This window comes from Anoplophora glabripennis, unplaced genomic scaffold (genome assembly GCF_000390285.2).
Source record: "Anoplophora glabripennis isolate ALB-LARVAE unplaced genomic scaffold, Agla_2.0 scaffold56, whole genome shotgun sequence".
Lineage (NCBI taxonomy): Eukaryota > Metazoa > Arthropoda > Insecta > Coleoptera > Cerambycidae > Anoplophora > Anoplophora glabripennis.
The window spans coordinates 123,694-148,859 of NW_019416232.1; the positions used below are offsets into that span (position 1 = coordinate 123,694).

The 25,166-nt window shown below is 30.4% G+C and overlaps 2 protein-coding genes across 2 annotated transcripts; one reads left to right on the plus strand and one right to left on the minus strand.

Annotated features, from left to right (window-relative positions):
- Positions 1 to 1,045: 1,045 nt before the first annotated feature.
- LOC108903660 lies at positions 1,046 to 4,863 on the plus strand. Its single transcript, XM_018705906.2, has 3 exons — positions 1,046 to 1,070; positions 3,143 to 3,629; positions 4,574 to 4,863. Exons 1-3 carry the CDS (start codon positions 1,059 to 1,061, stop codon positions 4,678 to 4,680), a joined length of 606 nt encoding a protein of 201 aa, XP_018561422.1. The 5' UTR covers positions 1,046 to 1,058; the 3' UTR covers positions 4,681 to 4,863.
- Positions 4,864 to 11,239: 6,376 nt separating this feature from the next.
- LOC108903636 (protein TonB-like) lies at positions 11,240 to 12,404 on the minus strand. Its single transcript, XM_018705877.1, has 2 exons — positions 12,364 to 12,404; positions 11,240 to 12,043 (listed from the first exon to the last, which is right to left on the minus strand). Exons 1-2 carry the CDS (start codon positions 12,373 to 12,375, stop codon positions 11,240 to 11,242), a joined length of 816 nt encoding a protein of 271 aa, XP_018561393.1. The 5' UTR covers positions 12,376 to 12,404.
- Between the last annotated feature and the right edge of the window lie 12,762 nt (positions 12,405 to 25,166).

Below are 25,166 nucleotides of genomic sequence, written 5' to 3' on the forward strand. Positions count from 1 at the left end.
TCCCTGAAAATTCAGACAATTTTTATATTTAACATTTTTTGTACGTCTCCAAAAATAGTAGCTGTATGTGGTGTCTAAAATTTAGAAAAATACTGCAATTGAATAATATTACTTTTATATAAATATTTCATGTTGGTGCCACTACCACAGTCATGGAGGTGAAAATAGGAAGATTTCATTAAACTTGTTTAGTTTAGCTGTGTTTAATCAAATATGTTTTTAAGACAACCACTGGAAATTGTCATAATCTTACAAAAAATTATGTTTATTTAAAATTTGATAGTTGCAATTTACAGAACTGAGGAAATCTGTAATGAAATATTTTTTTAACTGAATTAAATACTATTAATTCGTTTTCAATAATTTTGGACTACAAGATTCCGAACGTTGTAACTATTATTTCATTTTTATTATCACGTAAATCAAATTTTTGATTACAAATTAGGTTTGTAATAAAATAAGTTTGATAAAACAAGATCGCAAGTTTACCTATGATAAAAAAATATGAGAATATTTACTTACGTAGGATTGAGAGTATAGGAAAAAATAAAAAAAACTTAAAAGGCAAAATAACAACTCTAAATGAGTTGTATATTTTGTATAAATCACAAAAATTTTTCGTAAACCAGCAGTAAACAATAATTAAGTGATCGACCACGCTAAACGCTGCTGTCTATAAAATAAGAGATTGCTTTTCTTACGTTTACTTTCACAGCAAAATATCCCGTCTTTTTTCGCCATAGTCCAAATTTTAATATGTTTAACAAAGATGCAATCTGTACTGACTGTAAACAACTAATGAGTTATTTATTTTCAAGAAAGGGTCTTGAATGTAATTTCTTTTGCTACACGTAAAACATTATTATCTCTTTTTGATCTACCGCAACTAATACGATTTAAATTAACTAGAATGGTATTGTTTTTTTACTATTCCATGAAGAAAGTGGAAGAAATTCTTATAGGGAGGCACCGGATGAAGCCTGTTCCGTGTATAAATACTCTCTCCCCGTTACCACCATCAGTTATTACAAAATATCACATCTCGCAGGTGTATAATCATGAACATTTTTGTAAGTAAACTAGATACCTATTGACATTATTCATCTTTTTGGATCCAGTTTTTGTGGATGTAGTGGTATTGGGTGAACGAACTAACTTGATAGGAGAAAGTGCGGATAAGATTAGTTAATAGTATCATTCATTTAGTTGGATTTCGACTCTCGCGAACAGATCGGAAGATAATTACGAAATATTGGAAAGAATTTTATTTAAATCTTAATCAAAGCAACTTAATATATAAGAATAATATCTCTCCTATTTTTACATTTTTCATTTGTACTAATGCTCGTTGTTTGTTATTTCCCTATTTTTATGATATTTTTAAATGTAAATTTTTGTATAATACATAAATTTATAGGAAAAGAGTCTCAGTAACCGAAAATTCAACATTAACTCAAAGTTGTTTTTTGAATTAATAATTTGTCTTAACTTTAGTCATGTCAATTTTGTCAAATTTAGTACATTTATTACTGGTAACAAAACACATAAGAAAAAAAAGGCTTCAAAATTCTGAAGTCCCAAGATTAAATAGGTCTTATTTGCTAAAAAATTGATAGTATTTACGGTTTTAAAAATATTAAACAACTTAGTATTCAAAATTATTGATCATGATCAGATCAATTCAAATCAATCGGTCATTTCACTATTTTTCCATAGTTGATAATTTAAAATATATCATGCTCCACCTAATAATTTTTTTACAGAAATTTCTTCTCTAATTGCTAATTAATTTTCCTTGACATTTCGCTTATGCTACTAGCATCATCAAAGGGAAATATTATCTTTCTATTTAACGAAGCTGGTAGCAAAAACTTTATATTTTTATTATATTTTGGAGTAAACTGTTAAGTAGTAGGTACTAATGGGAATATAGAAATTGAAAACAAAATTGTGATGGATAATAATATTCAGTTTTTAATTTATTATTTTCTTTTATTAAATAAAATAATGGAAATAAAATGGCTATATGACAATAAAGTCTTCAAAATTCTGACGTCCCAAGATTAAATGGGTCTTTTTTGATAAAAATTTGATAGAAATTCAACTTTTATTTCCGGTTTAAAAAAATAAACAGATTAGTACGAAAAACTGTTTATGATTTCATGCATCATTTACTATTTTCTATAGTTGATATATCATAAAATGTCATGCCCCATCAGATTATGTTTTTTTTTTATAGAATTTGTTTCTTAGTGGTGGTTTTCTAATTTTCCTTGATATTTCGCCATTTCTGCTGTTAGTTTCATCAGAAGGAAGAGTTGATAACAAAAGCTTTATATATTTTTTACATTTTTGGTGTAAAATATTAAGTAGTAGGTAATAAGGTGAATATAGGTACTGAAAAAAAATTATAGAAAATAATATTTAGTTGGTAATTGTTTGTATTATTTTTTACTAAACATGGAAGGTTAACATATACCTATTAATGTATTAAGAATCAGAAATTATCTGTCATTTCTTTATTACTTATTTTTTATTAATTATCTGATATTAATTTATTAAATATTAATATTTTTTGGTTTTAAATATCTGGATATGTTAATAAAATTACTCTATAGTCAAGCTGCTCATCAATCTATCCAAATAGTAATAAGAAAAAGTACATAATTACCTGACATATTAACAATATTAAATAATTCTGCTCTTTTTATGTCCTAAAGCTATAATTTCGTTTTCGATAAAGATCAACAGGACGGAACTCCCCTGTAGAGTATGAAAAGAGCATCACTTCATTAGATTGATTCAGAATTATTGAAAAAGTAAAAGTATTTTTTGACAGATAGATGATAATCTACATTTCTTTTGATTCTATTTTGATGAGATTGTTAGCTTTAAGTAGGGTGGTGGTACAATTTCGGTCTCTCAATGTTTTTCTTAAAACAACATTATGACCATTATCCTTTTAGCATTATGGATAACATCAAGGGAAATGGTGGCAATATTAAATAAACTCTTCTATATGACTGATATTGACTAACAATCCATACCAATAAACCAAGACAGCATTAATAACAATTTTAATTTTGTGCCATTTACCACCCATTAATTTTTTTATTAGGTAATGACAATTATTTTTTTCCAGTTCGCCCTATTCGCAATTTGCTGCCTCGCAGTAGTAGCAAAGGCAAGGCCGGGCTACAGCCACGGATCCGACAGATTGGAAGGAATTCCAGATCTCGAATCCTTCAGCAACATCAAATATCCAAAGTACGACATCCTTGGACTTGGCGAGTACTCCGAAGGGCACCTTCCAGCGGATGAGATCCACGTGACCAAGCACGTGACCGTTAAGGAACCACAACCTTACCCCGTCAAGGTCCCTGTACCCCATCCTTATCCAGTCCCAGTAGCCAAACCCTATCCAGTTGTTGAAACCAAATACGTGAAGGTACCTCACGCAGTACCATACGAGATAGTCAAGAAAGTGCCAGTGACCGTAGAGGTGCCCAAGCCATATCCGGTTCCTGTCCATTCGGGAGGGGGAGACTCTTGGCATGCGGGATCTGGAAATGTTGGACAGGTTGAGAGTTACGCAGTTCAGGAGCAAGGGAATGATGTAGGAAATTTAGGTAAATATGAGAAATATCAGCAAAAAAATTACATATATCTAATTGGATTATTTCTAATTTAAATATCTAAATGAAAAGAATGTATGAAAATGGAATGCGGATCTGATTTTCCTGTTTATAGATCAAAGTCCAATCAAGCCATGATCATGTTGAACTAGACTTTTTTATTTAAAATATTCCAAAATTATAACTATTTTGAGAAAAAGCGTCATACAAACTTTTTTCCTTTGGCCTTCAATTTTGTACAAATGTGACATATAATCAACAGTTTCCAAAAGGACTCCGCACGATCTTTATCAAGTTGGCTGAAATTGTGGTATGTTGTGACCGTTATAAGAGGGGTAGAAGTACTGTGAAGATTTATTGTCAGTAACACAAACCGACAACTTACCACAATTTCAGCCAATTTGACCAAGCTCACATTTACATAAAGACCGTGTGGAGTGCTTTGTTAAATTTGATAATTTTGTAATATAGACCTCATAATTTTGTGTCTTCCTAAACAGTAGGATTTGAAAATATGTACAAAAAGTTATATATGTTCAGAATAACCCAAAATATCTTTAACAGTAAAAACAAAATTAGAGTATCCTAAAAAAATACTTCAAATAATTCAATTCAGTATTACCTTTGTACTTGCTGTTTCATTTGTATGCTTGTTTTTCAATATCAAAATACAACTTTTATTACTTCTCTAATTTCAGCATGTCAACAATTTACATAATGCCCCTAAGTCAAGGGGTTGATTCAATAAATGTATTTGTCTAATTAGAAATTACGATAAGAAAGTAATAGATAAAGTTTTCACAGTTCAACAAAATAGTTGAGTGCTCTTTTAGTTTTATTTCTACCGAGCTAGTCACTTTCTTTTCCAAAAAAATTGTTCTAAATTATTTAATTTATAATTTTAGACTGTTTATATAATCCAGTATATGCATTTTTAGGTGGCGGTGATCATATCTCGTCCTACGAAGCTCAAGGTTATGGTGGAGCAGATCAGGGCGGTCAAGGAGATTGGCAACCAAGTGGACAACAAGAGGAGGGCCATTAGTCTCAACTGCTTTGACTGCTTTTACTTTTGTTCTCAGTCATTTCCAGCCAAAGACAAAATTTTATGTCGACGAAGCTTTGGCTAGATTTTAGTACATATTTTGTAAATAGACTTTTTTTTTGTTGAAATGTGAACTGTTAATTGTTATGTTCTTGTTTTTTTATTTTTGTAATATATTTTTTTTACAATTGATTTGCTTGTTATTCAAAAATTATAAAAGCGTTTAAAAAATTCGACAACAGGTTACAGACCGATAGTTGCTTGTGAAACTTCGTTTCAAATCAGGACATTGTTCTACGTGTAGGAATTAATACAATAAGTAGGTCCTATTTCCATTAAAATTATTTCAAGGCACTTAATATCCAGTACGAATTCATCAGGATTTTTTAAAATCTCAGTATGAATGAACATTAATTGAAATTTAATTCTACGGTTAATTTATAGATAATGAAACGATCAAAATATATTTAAAATAAATTAACTCATTTGGCAATATTAGTCTAAAGGTTAAAGTGCTTGGTAGCTTCTTTTCGGCAAATTATTTTTTTGGGAAAGCCTGATTAGTCAACTGAAAAATGATTTTTCCCCGGTTATATCTACTACGAATTAAATCATGTTCACCTTATCAGCTTCTATTATTGTCATTATTTTCAATATATTTTTGCGTCTTTGTTCATTAAAATATGTAAACTAAACTGTCATGAGTCATGATATTGTCACAACGTGCAATAAAATACAAAATACGAACAAATAAAGCTACAGTTTAAAGTGTAGTTTTTGGCTCTATTATAAACCAGGAGACTTTGAACTTTTATCTAATTTAAGTTACAAAATTAACAGACAGTACTATAATTATTATTTGCTGTCACATTATAATGTAGAATTAATTTATGTATTAATGCTGAGATCATAGAACAAAAAAAAATAGTTCCTAAAAGCTCTAATTTACCTTAAGTTGTTAGACTACTAGCTTTCATAATAAACATGTCTATGATGGCGAAAACCTGAACGTTGTTCATGAAGGGCATTTTCAACATGAATTCAAAAGTGGATAGTGGAAGTGGATAATCATAGACTATTTAATTGGTCAAACGTGTTGCCGAATTTATTCGAAAATTTGAACTTTAAATTTGATAAATTGGATTGGTAGCGGACGAGATGTACGAGATTTTGGTCGCCGAGGCCATCAGATTTAAATTCGTGCGGCTTTTTCATTTGGTAAGCCCTTAAAAAAGTTTACAAAACAAAACAAAAATTGAATAGTCAAAATTTCACCATTATCTTCCCTGTTGCCATCCGAATCATTTCTATTCGACGCAGAATGGTCCACCCTACACAACGACACCAAACACGCGTGAAACATTTACTTTAATTTAAGAGTAATACTCTCTAACATCTAGATTTACATTAACGATCCCATAAACATTTTCAATGTTAAAACTGTTTATAAAAATTGTAGGTATCGCTTTCATATGTATATGAATACATGCAAAACAAGAAATAGAAGGATTTGAAGAGATAATAGTAATCTAATCTTTTCAAACCTACAAAATAGATTCATTTTCTTTAAAAAAGAAGAAAAAGTTATTATACCATAGTTGTGAAAATTTTTCATTTCCCAGATAAGTAATTTGATATTTTAAGCCATAATTTTTCCGGAACAGTAAATTAAAACATGAAATGTGACAGTTTTAAGAGAATTTGATGAGACATTTTTTGTGCGAAATCGATAGGTATTTCAGAAATTTAATTTCGCTTTCATTAAAAAATCCATAGCAAAATTGTTACTTTCTACCCTGGTTTCCAATTAATTAGAAACTAAACATTCAGTTATTGATCAAATAGATTTGAATTATTTGTTGTAATAGATATTACTTTGTACAATTATTATTTATTATTATCCATCAAATTATTGCTACTACTTCTAACAAAACTTTAACAAAACGTTTTTATATTAATTATGTATATTAATTGGCAGTGGCGTCGCTAAGGAGTGGACCGGGTGGGTTTTGGCAAACCAGAAACTGGTTTGGCCTACTCTGGCCACCTCTTTGACTGTGGGAAATAAATTTTAAAGTAGTTTTGCCAATCAACATTATAATATAAAACGATACATGTATTTAGTGAGCTGTAAACGAGATTGTTTTACAAACTACATAATTATCCATAATCGAGATAGTTTTGAAACTTTACGCTCCATTTTCAAACTAGTTTCTGAGCGGCCGGTGCTTTATATGCTGCACTTGAAATATTTCAGACTTTGTGCTTTGTGTATGTTCTGTGATTTCAGTGTGTGTTCAGTTATATCCTGTTCCGCATTAGTCAGTTTTCAAGCTCTAACTTCAGGCGTATTAAGGTTAAAATTATTTGTTAAAGGAATACCACATAAAAACCTTTATTTTATACCAAGGAAAATGTTAAGTAAATATTAAAAAAAATGATTATCTAAAGTTATTTGGAGCATTTTTTAATCGGGTTATTGTATTTCGTATTTCCATCAAACTCATTAGTCGACGTCATTTCTGATTTATTAAACTTTTTCCCGATGAATTTAGAAAGTTGCCTATAATAATATCTATGAAAGTTAAAGTCTGTTCATCTTCTTCCATTGTCTTTTTTCATTATGATCCGTCGGTGTCTTTAAATAATGAAATACTATCACATACGAGGTCTGTTCAGAAAATAACCGAACTTTATTTTTTTAACTTTATTATTCATTTTATACATTATCGATCCTTGTCTCCTTCAAAGTATTATCCTTCCCTATTCACAAACTTTTACATGTTCAATTTTTCATTCAAAATTTCACGGAGTGACCTAATTGCGATGTTATTTCTGCAATTTCTATGACAGACAATCGGCGATTTGCAAGCACCAGATCTTTGATTTTCTGATCGTGGTAATGATCAGTTGAAATCGAAATCCTTCCTGATCGAGAATCATCTTCAATTGACTGACGATCACTTTCAAATCGTGAAAACTATTAGTAACATTGCGTACGACCCAAAGCATCATCTCCATAAGCTTGTTTAAACAATTGAAAAGTTGCCGTGAAAATTTTCCCCAGTTTCACGCAAAATTTTAGGTTGCCTCGTTGTTCCAGAAAATCGCACATTTCAAATTGGTCACTAACACTTAAACAGTTTGCAGTGAAATAACAATATCACGAAAACTAAATGAGATATCAACAATCTCAGAACATGTGATTACAGAGGAGGTAATGCGCAAGCTCCACTACACTAAATATCTCCATTAGCGTGTAATTCAAAAAGTTCGGTTATTTTCTGAACAGGCCTCGTATATTAATATTAGTCGTATATTTTTAGGAATATTATGGATTCATTGGCTATAAGTATTGAATCGCTTGATAATATTTCGAAAATATTGGTAAGGTTGCAACACAATTTAGAATAATAAAGTATCATGTATTTATATTTGGCTAGCTACGATTTATAGCTTATCAGAATCGGCGATGGAAGATTTAAAATCGGCGATGGAAGATTTAAAATATTACACATGCAGGGTGATCCATCAACGGTACGGAACGACTGTACATAGAAAACTAGACGTGCTACGATTATGGGGTAAAAAAATCTAGTAAAAATAAGGCTAAAAGAAAATGATTTAAAATATTTTCAAGTTGGTAACTTCACCGTTAGAGGACGCAACTGCTATAGTGTTACAGAAAATTGTCGTTTTTTCGAAATTTCGCTTATATAACATAAGTTGAAAATATACTTTTTAGATACACTGTTAAACCCTTCACAAGTTTTGTTTGAACTTTTTTTGTTATTACCATAGCAACGCCGGTATGAAGGTCGCCATCTTGAAATTTTTAAATTGTCATAACTTCTAAATGCCTTAATCGATTTCAATAAACGATGGCTCATTGTAAAGAACTATTAATAAAATATATATTTATGATATGGGAATAAAAATATTATTTTCCTGCGGAACTGTAGACGATGCTAATTATAAAAGTTTTGTAATTGTCTCCGTTTACTAAAAATATTAAATGCAAAGATATAGTTTTTTTCAAAGCTTGATAGGCGATATCTATATAGAGAGGTCGATATCTTTTTCGTTTTCGAACTATGGCTAAAATAGTGAAGTTGAGCTAGAACATCCTCCTTTATTTAGTTCTCTAAATAACATTGACATAGTCCAAGCCAAAATTAAATTGTAAAACTGTACTAATCGTGTCCTTAAAAAGTACTTGCTTTGTTTTTAAATTTTTTTAATAGGTACCATTTTTCATTGTTTCATTAATTCCGAATATATGAGTATTTATAGAGATTATTGTTTCCCTGTGAAAATAGATAACTGAAAAATTAGGCCAAATGAAATGTGACAGCTCTTGCTACGTGTAAAATTAGTGCTATTTGTGTTGGAAAATTACTTGTGAACAAGGAAAATGCTTTTTACGAATGTGAAAGCGTATGATATGTTGGCAGTTTATTTTCAATGTTTGGGAAATGCCATTATAGCTTCAAGAGAATACGCTTTGCGATACCCTCGTTGAATACGCTACTCCAGAGAAGTATTTCAGCGTTTAGTCAGACGCCACTACATTCTGTAAGAAGACATCGCCGTGCAAGAACGGAAGATAATATTAATGTGTTGGCTTGTGTTCATTATGTTCATGTAAATCCCCAAATAAGTGTTATGGGGAATTAGTTAGAGACCTGCGAATTTCATATGGAACACAAGTTCTTTTCTCTCACAAATGACAGTAATTTTGAACGAATATTTCGTTTGACACAATTTTTCATTTGTCTATTTTCATATGACAGCCTGCCCAGTTATGGAAACAATAATTTTTATAAATACTATATATTTGGAATTAATAAATAATGAAACATTGCAAGTATCAAAATATAGGAAGTACTTTTTGGTATCGTTTTACAATTTAATTTTGGCTTGGACTATGTCTATGTTATTTAGATAACTAAGTAAAGGATGATGTGACTAGCACGACTTCACTATTTAACAACAAAAAAAAGTTCACACTAAACTTATGAAGGGTTTAACAGTGTATCTAAAAAGTATATTTTCAACTTAGGTTATATGAGCGAAATTTCGAAAAACCGACAATTTTCTGTAGCACTATAGCAGTGGCGCTCTTAGCGGTGAAGTTACAAACTTGAAAATATTTTAAATCAATATTTTTTGGCCGTATTTGTTAATACATTTTTTACCCCATAATCGTTTAGTCTAGTTTCCTATATATAACTGCTCCGTACAGTTAATGAATCACCCTGTATAACTATTTACTATTTCCTTTTTAATTTTTTGATAATTATGTAAGTATTAACAATTTGCCTTATTTGTTTAATTTGTGGCTCTTGACTATTATTGATGATTTTGTATGGAATAATATTCCACAATAACACTCATTCCAAGACACATTGAAATTTACATTGTTTATTTACAAATTGATCTAGTTTGTGGCAAAAAAGTAATGATACTCCAAATCATTCCTCTTTACTCGACACTATCACTTCATTTGATGAGGAATGAATTTTAGCAGTACTTTTAAAATGATCTGAAACTTCTTAATGTGCATTTAAATAGTGATTTAAATAAAAAATAATATCATAAATAAAACATTTGCATATTAATGAAATTTAAATAAATCTTTAGAAAATAGGAAGGAAGTAAAGTAAATATTCGCAGGTGAAACTTAATTATCTAGAATCTGCAACAGCTTTATCTAAATACTTTCTGAAATTGCGAAACTAAAAGGGAATTTAAATTCATCCAAACTTGATCGATTACGGTGATTGCTTACGGTTTTCAATTGCTTAGCACCATATGGTTATAATAATTATCAGTCAATATATTTATCTTTCTACCTTAATCAAATTCTCCAGCGCTATACTATTACGACGTAATTATTAAGTCATTTATTTATTGCACTACGGAAAACTATTTGCATTTGCCGAGAAACTTTACTTACGCAATAATATATGTATCTAGACGCAAAGCTGTTGAGAAATTGATATCTATTAATATTATAAAAAGGACATTGGGATTGATAAAAGTATGTATATGTTGTACTGTTTTGTTCATTGGGATTGTTTCACTTTAAAAGTACACTTAATATTTTTATATTATATTATTGCAAATATATAATAGCTTTCCTCTTAATGCTGCAATTTCAATTGATTTGAAAGAATGAATTATTTTGAACTTTATGTAAGCATTATATCGGAATGCGTATACGTCTGACTTGAAAACTGTTTTGGAGTGTTCTAAGAAAACCCAATATATATGTAGTACAAACATTGATGATGAAAAAATAAGAACTTTTAAGCAATTTAGTAACGCATGCTTATATAAGCGCACGTTGCAAATCTAAATTTCTTAATTAAGACATTTCTAAGTAAAGTCTTATACTTAGTATAAAATTATGCTTGTGACTGAAATGAGACACGTTTGTAAAAAAATCCTTTTATTAAAGAAGAACAAGTATATAAATAAATTTAACTAGAAACAGAATATTGAAAATAAAAACAGGTAGTACAACAATACTGAGATTCGAAATAACAGTCTCTGTTCAGTGATGGAAGTGTCCACCAAACTCGATTTCACCTCCAAGCTCTAGGCCATGACCTCCTCCAAGCTCTAGACCATGACCTCCTCCAAGCTCTAGACCATGACCTCCTCCAAATTCTAGGCCATGGCCTCCTCCAAAACCACCCCCTAGGCCGCCTTCATGTTCGTGAATAAGGATAGGTACCTTCTTCTCGACCACAACGGGTACTTTGACTGGATATGGGACTGGCTTGTGCACTGGGTAAGGTACTGGTTTTGGTACGGGAACTGGATGAGGTACTGGATATGGTACTTTGAATGGAACCTTCACGGGATAGGGAACTTTCTTAATCACTGGATATGGTACTGGTTTTTCCACTGGAACTGGGTATGGTTTGGGTACTGGTACGGGATATGGCTTCTCAACAGGTACAGCTACCTTTACCGGATATGGAACTGGGATTCTCTTCTCCACAGGCACTGGATAAGGATGTGGGACTGGGACTTTAATTTCTTTAGTAATCGTTATAGCTTTTATGTGGCCTTCATCTACGATGCTTCCTCCACTAAATCCTCCTCCCAGTTCCAGTCCGTGACCTCCGCCCAGTTCTAATCCGTGACCTCCAGCAAGTTCTAACCCTCCAAGCTCAAAACCTCCAAAATCATGCCCTCCACCATAGCCTAGTCCTAAAAGTCCGCGTTTATCTTGTTTTTTGTCTGAGGCTGCTGCAGTTATCTTTTCTTCTTTAGGTTCTGCTGCCTTCTTGTTCTTTCCTGGGTCAGAGGAAACTAACACAAGGCTAGCCAACAAGATGACCGCGCAGGCCTGAAAAATAAATAAAATTAGAAATGAGAGACTAGATACGCGATATTAAAGCTACAATGATCGAAAACAAACGATGTTAAAGTGTTTTTAATTGTAACAACAAGACTTTTAGATATAATTAATATAAACGATTCACAGTATGATTTTATGATAAAACGTTGACAAAATACTTGTAGGTATTTTTAAAATACGTTATTTTAAAACAATAATTTTAATTCCTCTATAAAATAGCACAATACACCAATATATTCACTAATTCAGAAACGTAAATTGTAGTATTCGTTATTTTTCGGAAAACTCAACATTCACTTTTCACTTACTTGGAGGTTCATATTCGATTGTATATATTGAACGACTGTTATTTTCACCACTAATATGGCGGGTATATATAATAGAGCTATATGTGTCAAAAGTTTAATAATGATTTCCTAACCCCCTCTTAGTGCCTATATTCATGTTCAGTAGTAATAAAATATGTTTACAACACGGAATATTGTTATGCTGGCCACCAATGAGATTTCTCTCTTGGTTACACAGTGGACACAAAATATGTTTTGTTTACGCATTTAGTTTAAGCTGGTAGAACAGCTGCATTAATCAAAATTGGTTTATATTTTTCAACAGAATAGAACTAAATACTCAACAGACTTATTTGCCTTAAATGAGTTATAGATTCCAATGTCAGTGTCACCCTAATACATCGTTAAAAAAATAAGAGATATTTGAATTATTTTCTCAGTAATTTTACTACTTATTAAATATTTTATCTTTATATGAAAAATCAAAGGGAAACTAATTGCAGTTATTTTTTGAGAACAACATTTACCTTTTTTCAATGAAAATTATCCAGTCTCAGTCTATAGACTGAATGTTTAAAAATTGGCATTAAAAGTAGTTTCAAAAGTATTAGGTATAGCAAACAGAACTTTTATTCATTGCTGTTTCGGCATTTAGTTTTGAACAATAGATAAATAAATTATTGTCATAAATGTATATTAAGATAGAGTAAACTGTAAATTATTAAAGATATTTCGCATTTACATTTTATATTAAATTTGCAGAATACAAAGAAGAAGATAATTTTTGGAATGGTATGTTTTTACAGGATATGTAAAAATAAAATTAAGAAAAGTATATGTTGTGAAGTTTATTTATTGTATCTGTCAGTAGAAGATTGTATCTGTAATTTTATAGCAGAAACTAAAATTTGATAAATAATTTTTAATAATATACTTTAAAATCTGTAGAAACAAAATACAAATACAGTACGAATTTCTGGTCATCGGTAATTTTTATAGTAACATTTATATGTACAATTTCTTAAATATAGGATTTGTATTATATTAATATGTAATATATTATTACTATAATATTATTAAAAGGATAAGACCAAAATAGCACCTAATATTAATACATTTTCTACATGCTCTCTTTTATTTATTAAGCTATAGGTAATACATTAAAATCTAATATATGTACATATTAAGGATGGGTTTCACATTGTTTTGATTACATTTTAAAATAAAATGCTTGTTAAAAGTCGTTACTAGTTGCTACTTTTAGAATGAACTCTTGGTACAATTCAGATTCAGAGTACATTAATTTTTCTTAAAGATCACGTTTTTGGAGAATCTTTTGGAACTGAAAGATGCCTTCAGCAATTAATTTCCTTCCTCATATCAAATGCCGTTGATTTTTCAAAGTATTTTTTCTATTCTTAATTTAATAATTAATTGCACAAATAAATATAAAAAAAGAACTTGAAAATGTGTATTTATATAACTCCTTTTAATTGTATATGCTCCATAACAAATCCATAATAAAAATTGCATTCATGTAACCTTCATATATTTTCAATACCAACTGCGATATTTGAAATATTTAAATTTTTTTTGGGAACATATTTTAGATTATATGTATGTGATTAGAAAAACTACTTATACTGTGACTAGTTTTGCAAGTACCGATGCTGCAGAAAGTTGCTAATAATTATATAAAAGACGTATTTTTTACATAAGCGAGCAGTCGATGCAAATGACGTTAAGAAAAAATTGAATTAATTAACATAGTTCACGATAACCATATGTTAAAACACAATTGGTGAAAATGGTTATAGATTGAGTAATACAACATTATATCTCATTTTTTTTACGTAAGGAATACATCAGTTGGTTGGTAATATGAAACGATTTGAGACGTATTTCATTTGTTTGGACGACCTGTCACAAAGAAGAAACAAATATGTGTTGGAAGACAGTCAATTTTTCTAATCGAACTTAGATTTTAAAGGTAGATAGAGAGAATTTTTCTAGCAAACTTTCGGATGATCAAATCAGTTTCTCCAATAGACGTATAGTGATTTATTTGAAGAGAACTGGTCCAAAGAGAACAGAAATATATTCAAAGATTGTCATACCTGAAAAGTACACTAAATGAATCTCAATGCACTTTTAATTAATTAAAATAGTTCCCATAAACTAAATTCTATATAAAATGTTAATTATACAAAGAAGAAAATACTTTACACTTATGTACCTTTTCTCATTAATTGGGTATTTTGCTACCCCTAAAATAAAGAAAATTTTATATAAATAACTCCTTACCAAAAAAGGCGAATAATTGTTCTATTTTAAACATTGCAATATATATATATATCGTATCATATTTTTCCGTTTTAGGTTATCAAAATTATCAATCAGTCATTACTCAAGCAGTTATGTATTTGTCAAAAAAAAATGATTCTATAATGCACAAACCACCTTCAAAGATGTCATCTCTCGCAGTAAGTTAGAATTAAACACTTTGTACTCTTTTTGTTTGCATAGAACGATAAATAAACAAAAACAAAATACATTGAATGGAAAACACCCTGTTGATTTTATTTCTATAGATCGGCATTCAGTAATTTAAAATTATTCAAGTTCAAAGATGACAAAGAAAAAAGTACAGAGAACCAAAGGTTATCCCAAGCTGTTATCTAAAACTGATCCTAGTTGAAAATGTGTATATCCTGTAATCTCTCTAAAAAAAATGGTTATAATTTCGGTAAATTTATGAATTAGGTATAACAAACAAAAGTTGGACTGAGGCAGATAATATGTACATTTTTGCAGTCGAATAACCTCGATCTAAAACAATCAAATCGCTATTCACAGTTTTGAATTGTAGTGATTTCTGTAGCTATGAATAATTCAATTTTCAGTTAGCGGAAGTTCTACTGAATAACAATAATTCAAGTTTCGAGTTGAAATTATAATTTGTATTTCTCTTCCCTTAAAATGATTAAACGTTATTTTTATTCACACTTCGGAAGCAACAACTTTCCTAAGGCTGCCTATTCCTAATTTATTATTGTTTTTGTTTGTGCAATAATAATTCAAATAGAAGTAAAAAATATATATTTATGAAATGTAAAGCTGTATACAAAAACGTTTCTATACTAAAACTTTTAAGAAGATATATGAAAATGGTTTCCCTACCAAAAATTTAACACTGAAAAAAAATCTATGTATATGTGTCGGACGACACGACAGAAAATAAGTAACAAATTTAACATTAGAATAGTTTTTCAGATAACTAATACTTTACGGATCTTTCGTTAAAGATGCGCTCAAAATTATTAAAAAATGCATATATCTTGTGAATGCACTAAACATTATATCTCGACCTGTAAATATAAAGTAGATAAGCAAAAAGATTATTTAAAAAAGTTAGGATTTGAGAAGTCAAAAGTTTGCGATCACGATTGAGAAAATGGTCAAACAATTCAAAGGAGTACTACCAAAACTTTGGAGAAGGAAAATAATACTGTTAAAAGAAATTTAAAAGAGATTGAAACTGTTTTACTAAAAGGTGAAAGATGTGCTTCTAATTATTCTTAGAACTCAATACCCGTTGGCTACAAATACCAAAAGAACTGAGTCTAGCTATGGAAACAAAGACGTCACCAGTAAGTAATGTTACTTTAGGTCGGAAACTTTTTATGTAAGCAGGATTTTTTAAAAATAAGAACAACAAAAAGTTTTTTTGATAAAACCGATTTATTTTATTCAAAAGAGTTCCCTTCCGACGCAATACAACGATTTGCATTTGTCTAAAAGCATGTCGAATTAGTGTTTTAGATAGTCGTCCTTCAGGACGTCGGTTCAAGCCTTTTTGATGGCTTCTACGTACACAAAACGCTTTTCTTTAATTGGAAAATACATTTTTCCGAAAAGGTAAAAGTCACACGGTGCCAAATCAGACGAATAGGGGGAGTGGTTGACAGTTAAGATGCTATTTTTAGTAAAAAAAATCGGTCAAAAGTGTCGATCGATGAGATGACGCATTATCGTGCAACAAACGTCAACTTCTGTGCGATTTTCGCCTCCTTGATAATATCCTTCGAATGTTAAATTCTGAGAAATTTTTGGTGCAAGCACTTTTCGGTAGCTCAAATGTTCGGCCAAAATGCGATAAATTGATGGTTTGGAGACGCTCAATTCTAATTCCACGAAGTTCAATGAGGATTTTGGATGATCTGCGGTGATGAAGAAATTCCATTGGCCAACATGTTGCTCATCATTTATGTCCTCACGACCGTTTTTAAACCGCGTATACCACTCATGAACTCTGCCATGGATTAAACACTCATCGCATAAACTTGGTTAATTAATTGAAACGTTTCGATAAAAGTTTTACCAAGTTTGAAAAAAAAAAAATAATATCACACAAACATACTGTCACTTCAGACGCAGTAACTCCGCTTCTATTCGTCCAAATGTCATGAAATTTTGACAGTACATCAGCGAAGGATTTACCTTTCTTACGCATGCAATTGTCAATAGATGGCCTCACTAGAAATACCTATTTTTGAAAAGTCCTGTTTACTTTGGAACTTTGGACCTTGTATAATGAAAAAAAATTGACTGCTTACACGTAAAAACCACCTTAACACAAGTAACTGTTGACGAATATATTTCCTACATTGTTTTTTTTTAATTTTAAATAAATCTCCAAATTTTACATTTATTATTAAGTTACTCACTATGTATGTAACATAATCTCTCTTGTTTGCAATTACATACTTGCACAATTTCATGCAACTAGGCAACGCGTTTCTGTGCGTGTGGATGAGATCTTTGAGAGTAAAAGTTCACCTTGAAAATATTGAGTAATGGATCCGTCCTTCCGCGTAATCATACGTTCAGGACAAGACATGGTTCATTCTTCGCATGTCACATTTTTTGGACATCGCAACTGTTTTAAATGATGACACAATTACTTAATTACTGCGGTATATGGTGAAGTAATAAGACAAATTATATAATTCTCCTCTTCAGTTTCAGCTCAAGTTCAGTGGAATTTGGTTAAGGTTCAGTTGGAAGAAATTGTTGTTAGATATAGGCTGCACACCACACCAATACACACCAATAAAAGTTGGCTATGGAATATTTTTTTAAAAATCTTCATTTGAGCACATTTTTTTAGTGGATTGGAAATAACATTATTTGTTATTTGTTTGATCATTTTTGAAGACGGTATTCTTAAAATGCAGAAAAAAGGGTTAGTATGATCTGTCGTGACTGAATTCCAGGTTCATTATTATTCAAAGGTATATCAAAGCTTTTAAAAACTGAGGGAACTATTTTATTAAAGATCCGCAGTAATATTTAATATATTTGTCTTCTGCTGAAATAGCAAGCCAGTCTTTAATTCATAGAATTCTAAGGAAAGAAAAGCCGTTTCCTCACCATTTTACCCTTATACAACAGTTACTACCAATTATTACAGTTACAGTTATTACCAATTTATCTGCCAGATAGGTTTTTGTCAATTTTTTTATCAATAAACATAATACTGACACTATTAAAAAAGTTTTGTTTGCGGATGAACCTAGCTCTACTCGCCAAGGAATTTTTAATTGGTGCAACAATAACAAATGGGAACTTGGAAACCCACATTTAACAAGGAACAGGTACGTTCAATATGGATTTTCGATTAACTTTGGCAAGGAATTACTGGAAATTGCTCACTTGGACCCTGGGACCTGTACTTATGGACGATAAACCCTTCTGACTTTTTATTATGGCGTTACATGAAGTCGAAAGTATACTAAAACTGTCAATACACGAAAGAAACTCTGGGGAAAATTGAAATAAAAATTTTAAATAATGTACAATATTGTACCTCGTCAAGGAGTGACATTTTACAAAGGCATGTTTTGCTCAATTGTTTTATTTTGACGACTTCTACCTACAGCTGCTCTTAATGGGTCACACTGTATATAAATGTACAATTACATTGTATATATTTTGAACGAGTGTAACGTATTATGAAATTTGTAACAGCTGTACAGCGTTACGGCTTTAAGAGCTAGGTAGTTCCTTAGTAATTTCAGGCCTATGATATGGGTATGATGTAACTAAAATGTTTGGCCAAACCTTAATGACGGATTGTACGTCAGAAATGAAAAAAAGTTCTTAAACGCATTGCTTCAAAAACGCTTAGTTTTCAAGGTGTTAAAATTAGAGGCAAAAAATATATATTTTTTTAAATTACGAATTGTCCACAAATGTATGGTATGCATAGTAGGGTGGGTCAAAATAATTGACTATTTTTTTACTTTTTACTCTGAAAAATAGGTTGCTAGATACCTCTAGAAAATTGTCTCCAAATATGAGCTCTTAATTTTAATAGGAAGGTTCTCCGCTTTACAGTTTTCCAATTTTTTCCTCAGTATTAGAAAAAAAAATTCATAGCTCTCTATCAACTGTTTGTTAAAAATACTGATATACTTGTAGGAAAATGAACGCTCTACAAAAAAGGTCACTTACAATTTTTTCGTAAACCTCACCGTTTAAAAGATATTAAAGGTTGAAGTTCGATTATTTTAAGACAAATTTCTCTTTTGCTTATGAATTTTATAACTCGTTAACAAAAAATCATTATGAAATGCGCAATTCATAGTTTTGTAGGAAATTAACTACTCTACAAAAATGGTCTCTTATGATTAGTTGATTAAATAAAGCGTTTAAAAGATATTCATCGTCAAGCTTCAATGCACGGCAATTTGAACAGTTTTTGATTCATAATTCGGAAAATTTCAATTTAGTTTATGAGTTTCATATCACGTATCATGAGTTTTAGAAACACTGAAAATGCGGTACGAAACGTAGATACTAAAGAAAGTTGAGAATAAAAAATATAGATGGCGTTAGTTTCACAAGACAACAAGAAGAAGTAATGAAATTCAAAACAAAAATCCCCTAGAACGAAAATTTTTATGTATATTTTGTGGAAAAAAGTTTTGAAATACGTTCTGAACACACGTTTCAAAAAAAAAAAAAAATAACACGATCGGGATTTTAAATTATTAGAGATAAAATTTATAAAAATATTATCAGAATAAAATTTTCAAATAAATTTTCGAACAAAGCACTTCTCTATAATAGTTACTTTTACGATAGAAACTGAAATTTGTATAAATTTCCCTGAAACTCATAAACTACGACGTCTGTATTGAAAATTAAGCGTGTTTGAACTCATATATTCAGGGTGTGTTATTTAACACTCTAGCTGCCAATATCTCCGAAATGAAAAAAATTATTTTAGTTCCTGAAACTGGCGTTGTTAGGTCCTTGGAATAGCTTCAAATTGTAGTTAGAACTGTTAGTTCAAATCTTTCTGTATAGACGGCATGGCGTTACTAAAAAATATTATGATCCTTGAAATGTGGAAATACAGTCCGTCTGAAAAATCGTTAAATTTTGAGTAATTTTTGTAATATAATATTATTTTATGTAAATCACACCGAGACAAAATATTTTTTTTTTAAATATTGTTATAATGACTTTATTCACACCATATACTAACTAACAAACAAGAAATTATAAAAAAACAAATGATCATCTACAGAAAAAAAATTGTACAATCTTATAACTACTATAGTTAAATTGAAAGACGCAAGCTGATAAAACTGTAATTATTGGAAAACTAATATGTCATCTGTTATACATGTTTTATTGACATGAAGCACCTATGACTGCATTTTTTAATAATATTTGATGAAATACGGTTCGTTTCTCCCCTTATAAGATTTGCCATTGTACAATTTTTTTTTCTGCAGCTGATCATTCGTTTTTTTTATAATTTATTGTTTGATAGTGAATAAAACCATTATAACAATATTTTAAAAGGATATTTTGGCTCAGTGCATATTGAAGTCGATATATCTCAAAAACAAGTAAATATAGGGAAAAACTTTATATTACTAAAATTACTCAAAATTTAACGATCTTTCAGATGGACTGCATTTCCACGTTCCAGCGATCAAAAAATTTTTTAGTATCGCCACGCCATACAGAAAGATTTGAACTAACAGATCTAAATGCAATTCGAAGCTATTCGAGGAACCTAACAACCCCAGTTTGCGGACCTAAAATTTTCTTCATATCGGAGATATTGACAGCGGGAGTATTAAATGGCACACCCTGTACATAAACTTTTTTTTATTAATATGTAACCTCTATTAACGTCTGGTCGGCGTTTTTTTACAACCTGCATGTATGCACAACGTTTTAAGAATGTTTCAAAAACAGATTTGCAAAAACCAATTCGATACGGGTATAACAATACAAAAAAAAAAAACATCAAGTCAACATTCTTAATTGTATTTTATAATTTAAATTTACTTTAACTGTACTTGGTTCAAGTGTGTCCCTATTACATATTTCACAGACACCGGTGAAGGGTGAAGGTATTAAAACGTAAATTTTTTAACTAACCAGATTATATCGAAAGTTTATTCAGGTTACATTTCCTTGACAACGATAATCATGAAGTAAATATGCAACAAACCAAAAGCAAAACGCAAAAGCTTAATTACAAGCAAAGCGTGCGGTACCTATTTGTTAACTGTTAAAGGAAATATACAGACTGGTCTATTAGTGTGGCAAACTACAACAGCGCTTTTTGAATTAAATAAAACAATTTCATATGACAGTTGGGGTCTGTATTTAGTCGTTTCATTTGTTACAGTTTATTTAGTAAGATAGTTCTACAGTTATATAGTCTTCTATACAGTCTCCCTGTACCTGATACAAAAAAGTCGAGTACAAATATATGTGGTGAAAATAATATGTCGGAGATGTCTTTCTGACAGGCCGAGTCCTTCAGACTTTGGAAATTCCAGAATTCTTTAACTCAGCGAATACCCTTTTATAAATTGTACCTATACTATAAAACTTAGAAATAGTTATTTATGAATTAAGCCGGTTATGTTATTCAAGAGTTTTATGATGGCAAGCCTGGGTTTGGAAGGACTTACGGGTCACTCAACGTAGCCGCAGTCAATAATTTACTTTATAATTACTTTATAAGGGAATCCCTGGGAGATAACGAATTTGATTGGTTCATTTAAGAATAATTTTGACCTGACGAGTGAAGAGAAGTACAGAGAGATGTACTTAAGGCAGTTCTACTTGAGCATTGAAGACGTGAGTACACTGCTATTCTGTTGACCGTGGATTCGTTATCGGGCCTCTGGTTGTTGTCATAAAACACCTCGAGTACTTTATGTGTAACGTTTTATTTTAAATCATTTTCATTTACGGTATTACTTATTATTTGGTGAAGATGACTGACACGAGTAGTGATATTAGCGCCAAAGTTAGCCGTACGACTCCGACAAATATAATAATATCAGTTCTTCATATAAATTTTTTTCATATGGTCTTTCGTTAACAAGTTACGGGCCCTCAAAGGTGAAAATTAAAAGTTATTTTTATTTACAGTCTCTAAACTATTAACTTCAGCAATATGCAAATTTGGTAACCGATAACACATGCGTACAGCTTATTTTTGATGTTGTAAGTGAAACTTCATTATGCCCAGAACTCCATTGATGGGCTATGGCCAATGGTTAACAACCCAAAATTGTCCAAATAAAAATTAAAAACTGTGACATAAAATCACAAATATTTCCTAAACTGTTAATTTTACCGAGTTGAGGGTATATGGTTGGAAAATTCTTCAGGGAACTTTTTGATGCAAGCATATTGCAATCGTCATCTATGCAAAAATTCTGAGTTGTTAACCATTGTGCATAGTCCATCCCTGGCGTTCAGGGCATAATGAAGTTTCACTTACAACATCAAAAACAAGCTGTATGCATGTGTTATCGATCACCAAATTTACATCATGCTGACGTTAATAGTAACTTCTTAACGAAGGTCCGTATGAAAAAAAAAATATATGAAGAACTGATATTATTTTGACCTCATCTGTTCGTACTCGACTTTTTTGTAAAGTACCGGGACACCCTGTATATAATGTATTATGCTTGGAAGGGATCAAAAAATCATATAGATCATCACCTGCATGTATAATTATAAAATATAATTTATGATTGCCTCCGAGCTATATTTTAAAAAATTGTTTTGCTATCTCGAAGAATAAAAACCTATTCTTGTGCAAATGCACCACTGTGTATGTAGGAAGGATAAACTGATTTAACAGCTATATCCTGACAGAATTAAATTGTTAACTTTTATTGCTGTAAGGCTTTCAACTGAATGGTAATTTAAATTATTCAAAATGTTAGCTTAGTAAAGATAGTAGTATAAACTGCCTGATTAAATATATTTATTCATATTAAATAGATCAATAATTAACTTGTACATTTTATTAACTTTCCTCTCGATTATTTGAAGAATGTTAATATATGTACGTATACTATTATTATCATCAATAACATGATTTGTCAGGCGGATATTATCTTACTCCACTCATAGACTAATTATTTGTTAACAAATAAGTACAAATTGACAAGACAGCAGACAGTTCCAGTCAGATTAAATAGTCCGTGAACAGCTTTGACTAATTTACTTACACTTACAGTTAGTTTATTTTGGTTATAACTATTTTTCTTCATTCTATTACAAATTTCTTTAACGGCAAGTAGAATGCATTCATACTAAGCATTTTCAATACCCAAACCCGTTAAAACTTCAAAACAGTGTTTAAAATGAATAATAATTAAAAATAACTAAAACATTTTGAGAGCCACTGGAGTCGTCTCCTACACGAAATAGGTAAATAGGATTCTGATAACACGCTTCAATATTCAATATTCAATATTCTTTTTTCCTCATATGAAATCCTGCATTTCTTTTGGGAGACCTTTTACTTATAAACGGAGTCAGTCGATGGAGTCGGAGATCCTAAAAATGTTTTGTTGCATGATTGGGGTAAGTCAGTAGGTATTAAAAAAATATATTCAATTAGCAAAAAATATTTCTGCCAATTGAATTTTCGAGCTTCAAGTTATTTGCTCTTAAAATTTCCTCTCTAAGTTTGTAAACACTCAGTATATGCTGTTGTAGAGTTTGAAGACTAATCTTCAAACTTTAGTTTGTTTTTGTGAATAAACAATATTTTCCAGATACTGATTGAGCAGTATGTTATCATATTTATTTTACCACTGATTTATAATTAAAAAGGACTGTGGGAAACTGAATACTTTGTGGCAAAGCGTTAAATATCACTGAAATCATATCGTAAAACTTTTAATTCGTACATTCACAATGAATTAATTAGAGCCATGGTTCATTAAAAACCATATTTCATTTTAATATGTAGAGAGTTTAGCAGNTTATCAATCAGTCATTACTCAAGCAGTTATGTATTTGTCAAAAAAAAATGATTCTATAATGCACAAACCACCTTCAAAGATGTCATCTCTCGCAGTAAGTTAGAATTAAACACTTTGTACTCTTTTTATTTGCATAGAAAAACAAATAAACAAAAACAAAATACACTGAATGGAAAACACCCTGTTGATTTTATTTCTATAGATCGGCATTCAGTAATTTAAAATTATTCAAGTTCAAAGATGACAAAGAAAAAAGTACAGAGAACCAAAGGTTATCCCAAGCTGTTATCTAAAACTGATCCTAGTTGAAAATGTGTATATCCTGTAATCTCTCTAAAAAAAATGGTTATAATTTCGGTAAATTTATGAATTAGGTATAACAAACAAAAGTTGGACTGAGGCAGATAATATGTACATTTTTGCAGTCGAATAACCTCGATCTAAAACAATCAAATCGCTATTCAATGATTATAAATTTTGTTTGTCTGCTAAAATACTTTTTACAGTTTTGAATTGTTATGATTTCTGTAGCTATGAATAATTCAATTTTCAGTTAGCGGAAGTCCTACTGAATAACAATAATTTAAGTTTCGAGTTGAAATTATAATTTGTATTTCTCTTCCCTTAAAATGATTAACAGCTTTCCTAAGGCTGCCTATTCCTAATTTATTATTGTTTTTGTTTGTGCAATAATAATTCAAATAGAAGTAAAAAAATATATATTTATGAAATGTAAAGCTGTACACAAAAAAGTTTCTCTACTTAAACTTTTAAGAAGATATATGAAAATGGTTTCCCTACCAAAAATTTAACACTGAAAAAAAATCTATGTATATGTGTCGGACGACACGACAGAAAATAAGTAACAAATTTAACATTAGAATAGTTTTTCAGACTAATACTTTACGGATTTTTCGTTAAAGATGCGCTCAAAATTATTAAAAAAATGCATATATCTTGTGAATGCACTAAACATTATATCTCGACCTGTAAATATAAAGTAGATAAGCAAAAAGATTATTTAAAAAAGTTAGGATTTGAGAAGTCAAAAGTTTGCGATCACGATTGAGAAAATGGTCAAACAATTCAAAGGAGTACTACCAAAACTTTGGAGAAGGAAAATATTACTGTTAAAAGAAATTTAAAAGAGATTGAAACTGTTTTACTAAAAGGTGAAAGATGTGCTTCTAATTATTCTTAGAACTCAATACCCGTTGGCTACAAATACCAAAAGAACTGAGTCTAGCTATGGAAACAAAGACGTCACCAGTAAGTAATGTTACTTTAGGTCGGAAACTTTTTATGTAAGCAGGATTTTTTAAAAATAAGAACAACAAAAAGTTTTTTTGATAAAACCGATTTATTTTATTCAAAAGAGTTCCCTTCCGACGCAATACAACGATTTGCATTTGTCTAAAAGCATGTCGAATTAGTGTTTTAGATAGTCGTCCTTCAGGACGTCGGTTCAAGCCTTTTTGATGGCTTCTACGT

Excerpts from the sequence above, each read along its gene's own strand:
- LOC108903660 (XM_018705906.2), top strand. Across the intron at positions 3,630-4,573 it reads GAATGATGTAGGAAATTTAG|GTGGCGGTGATCATATCTCG; the intron begins GTAAATATGAGA and ends ATGCATTTTTAG.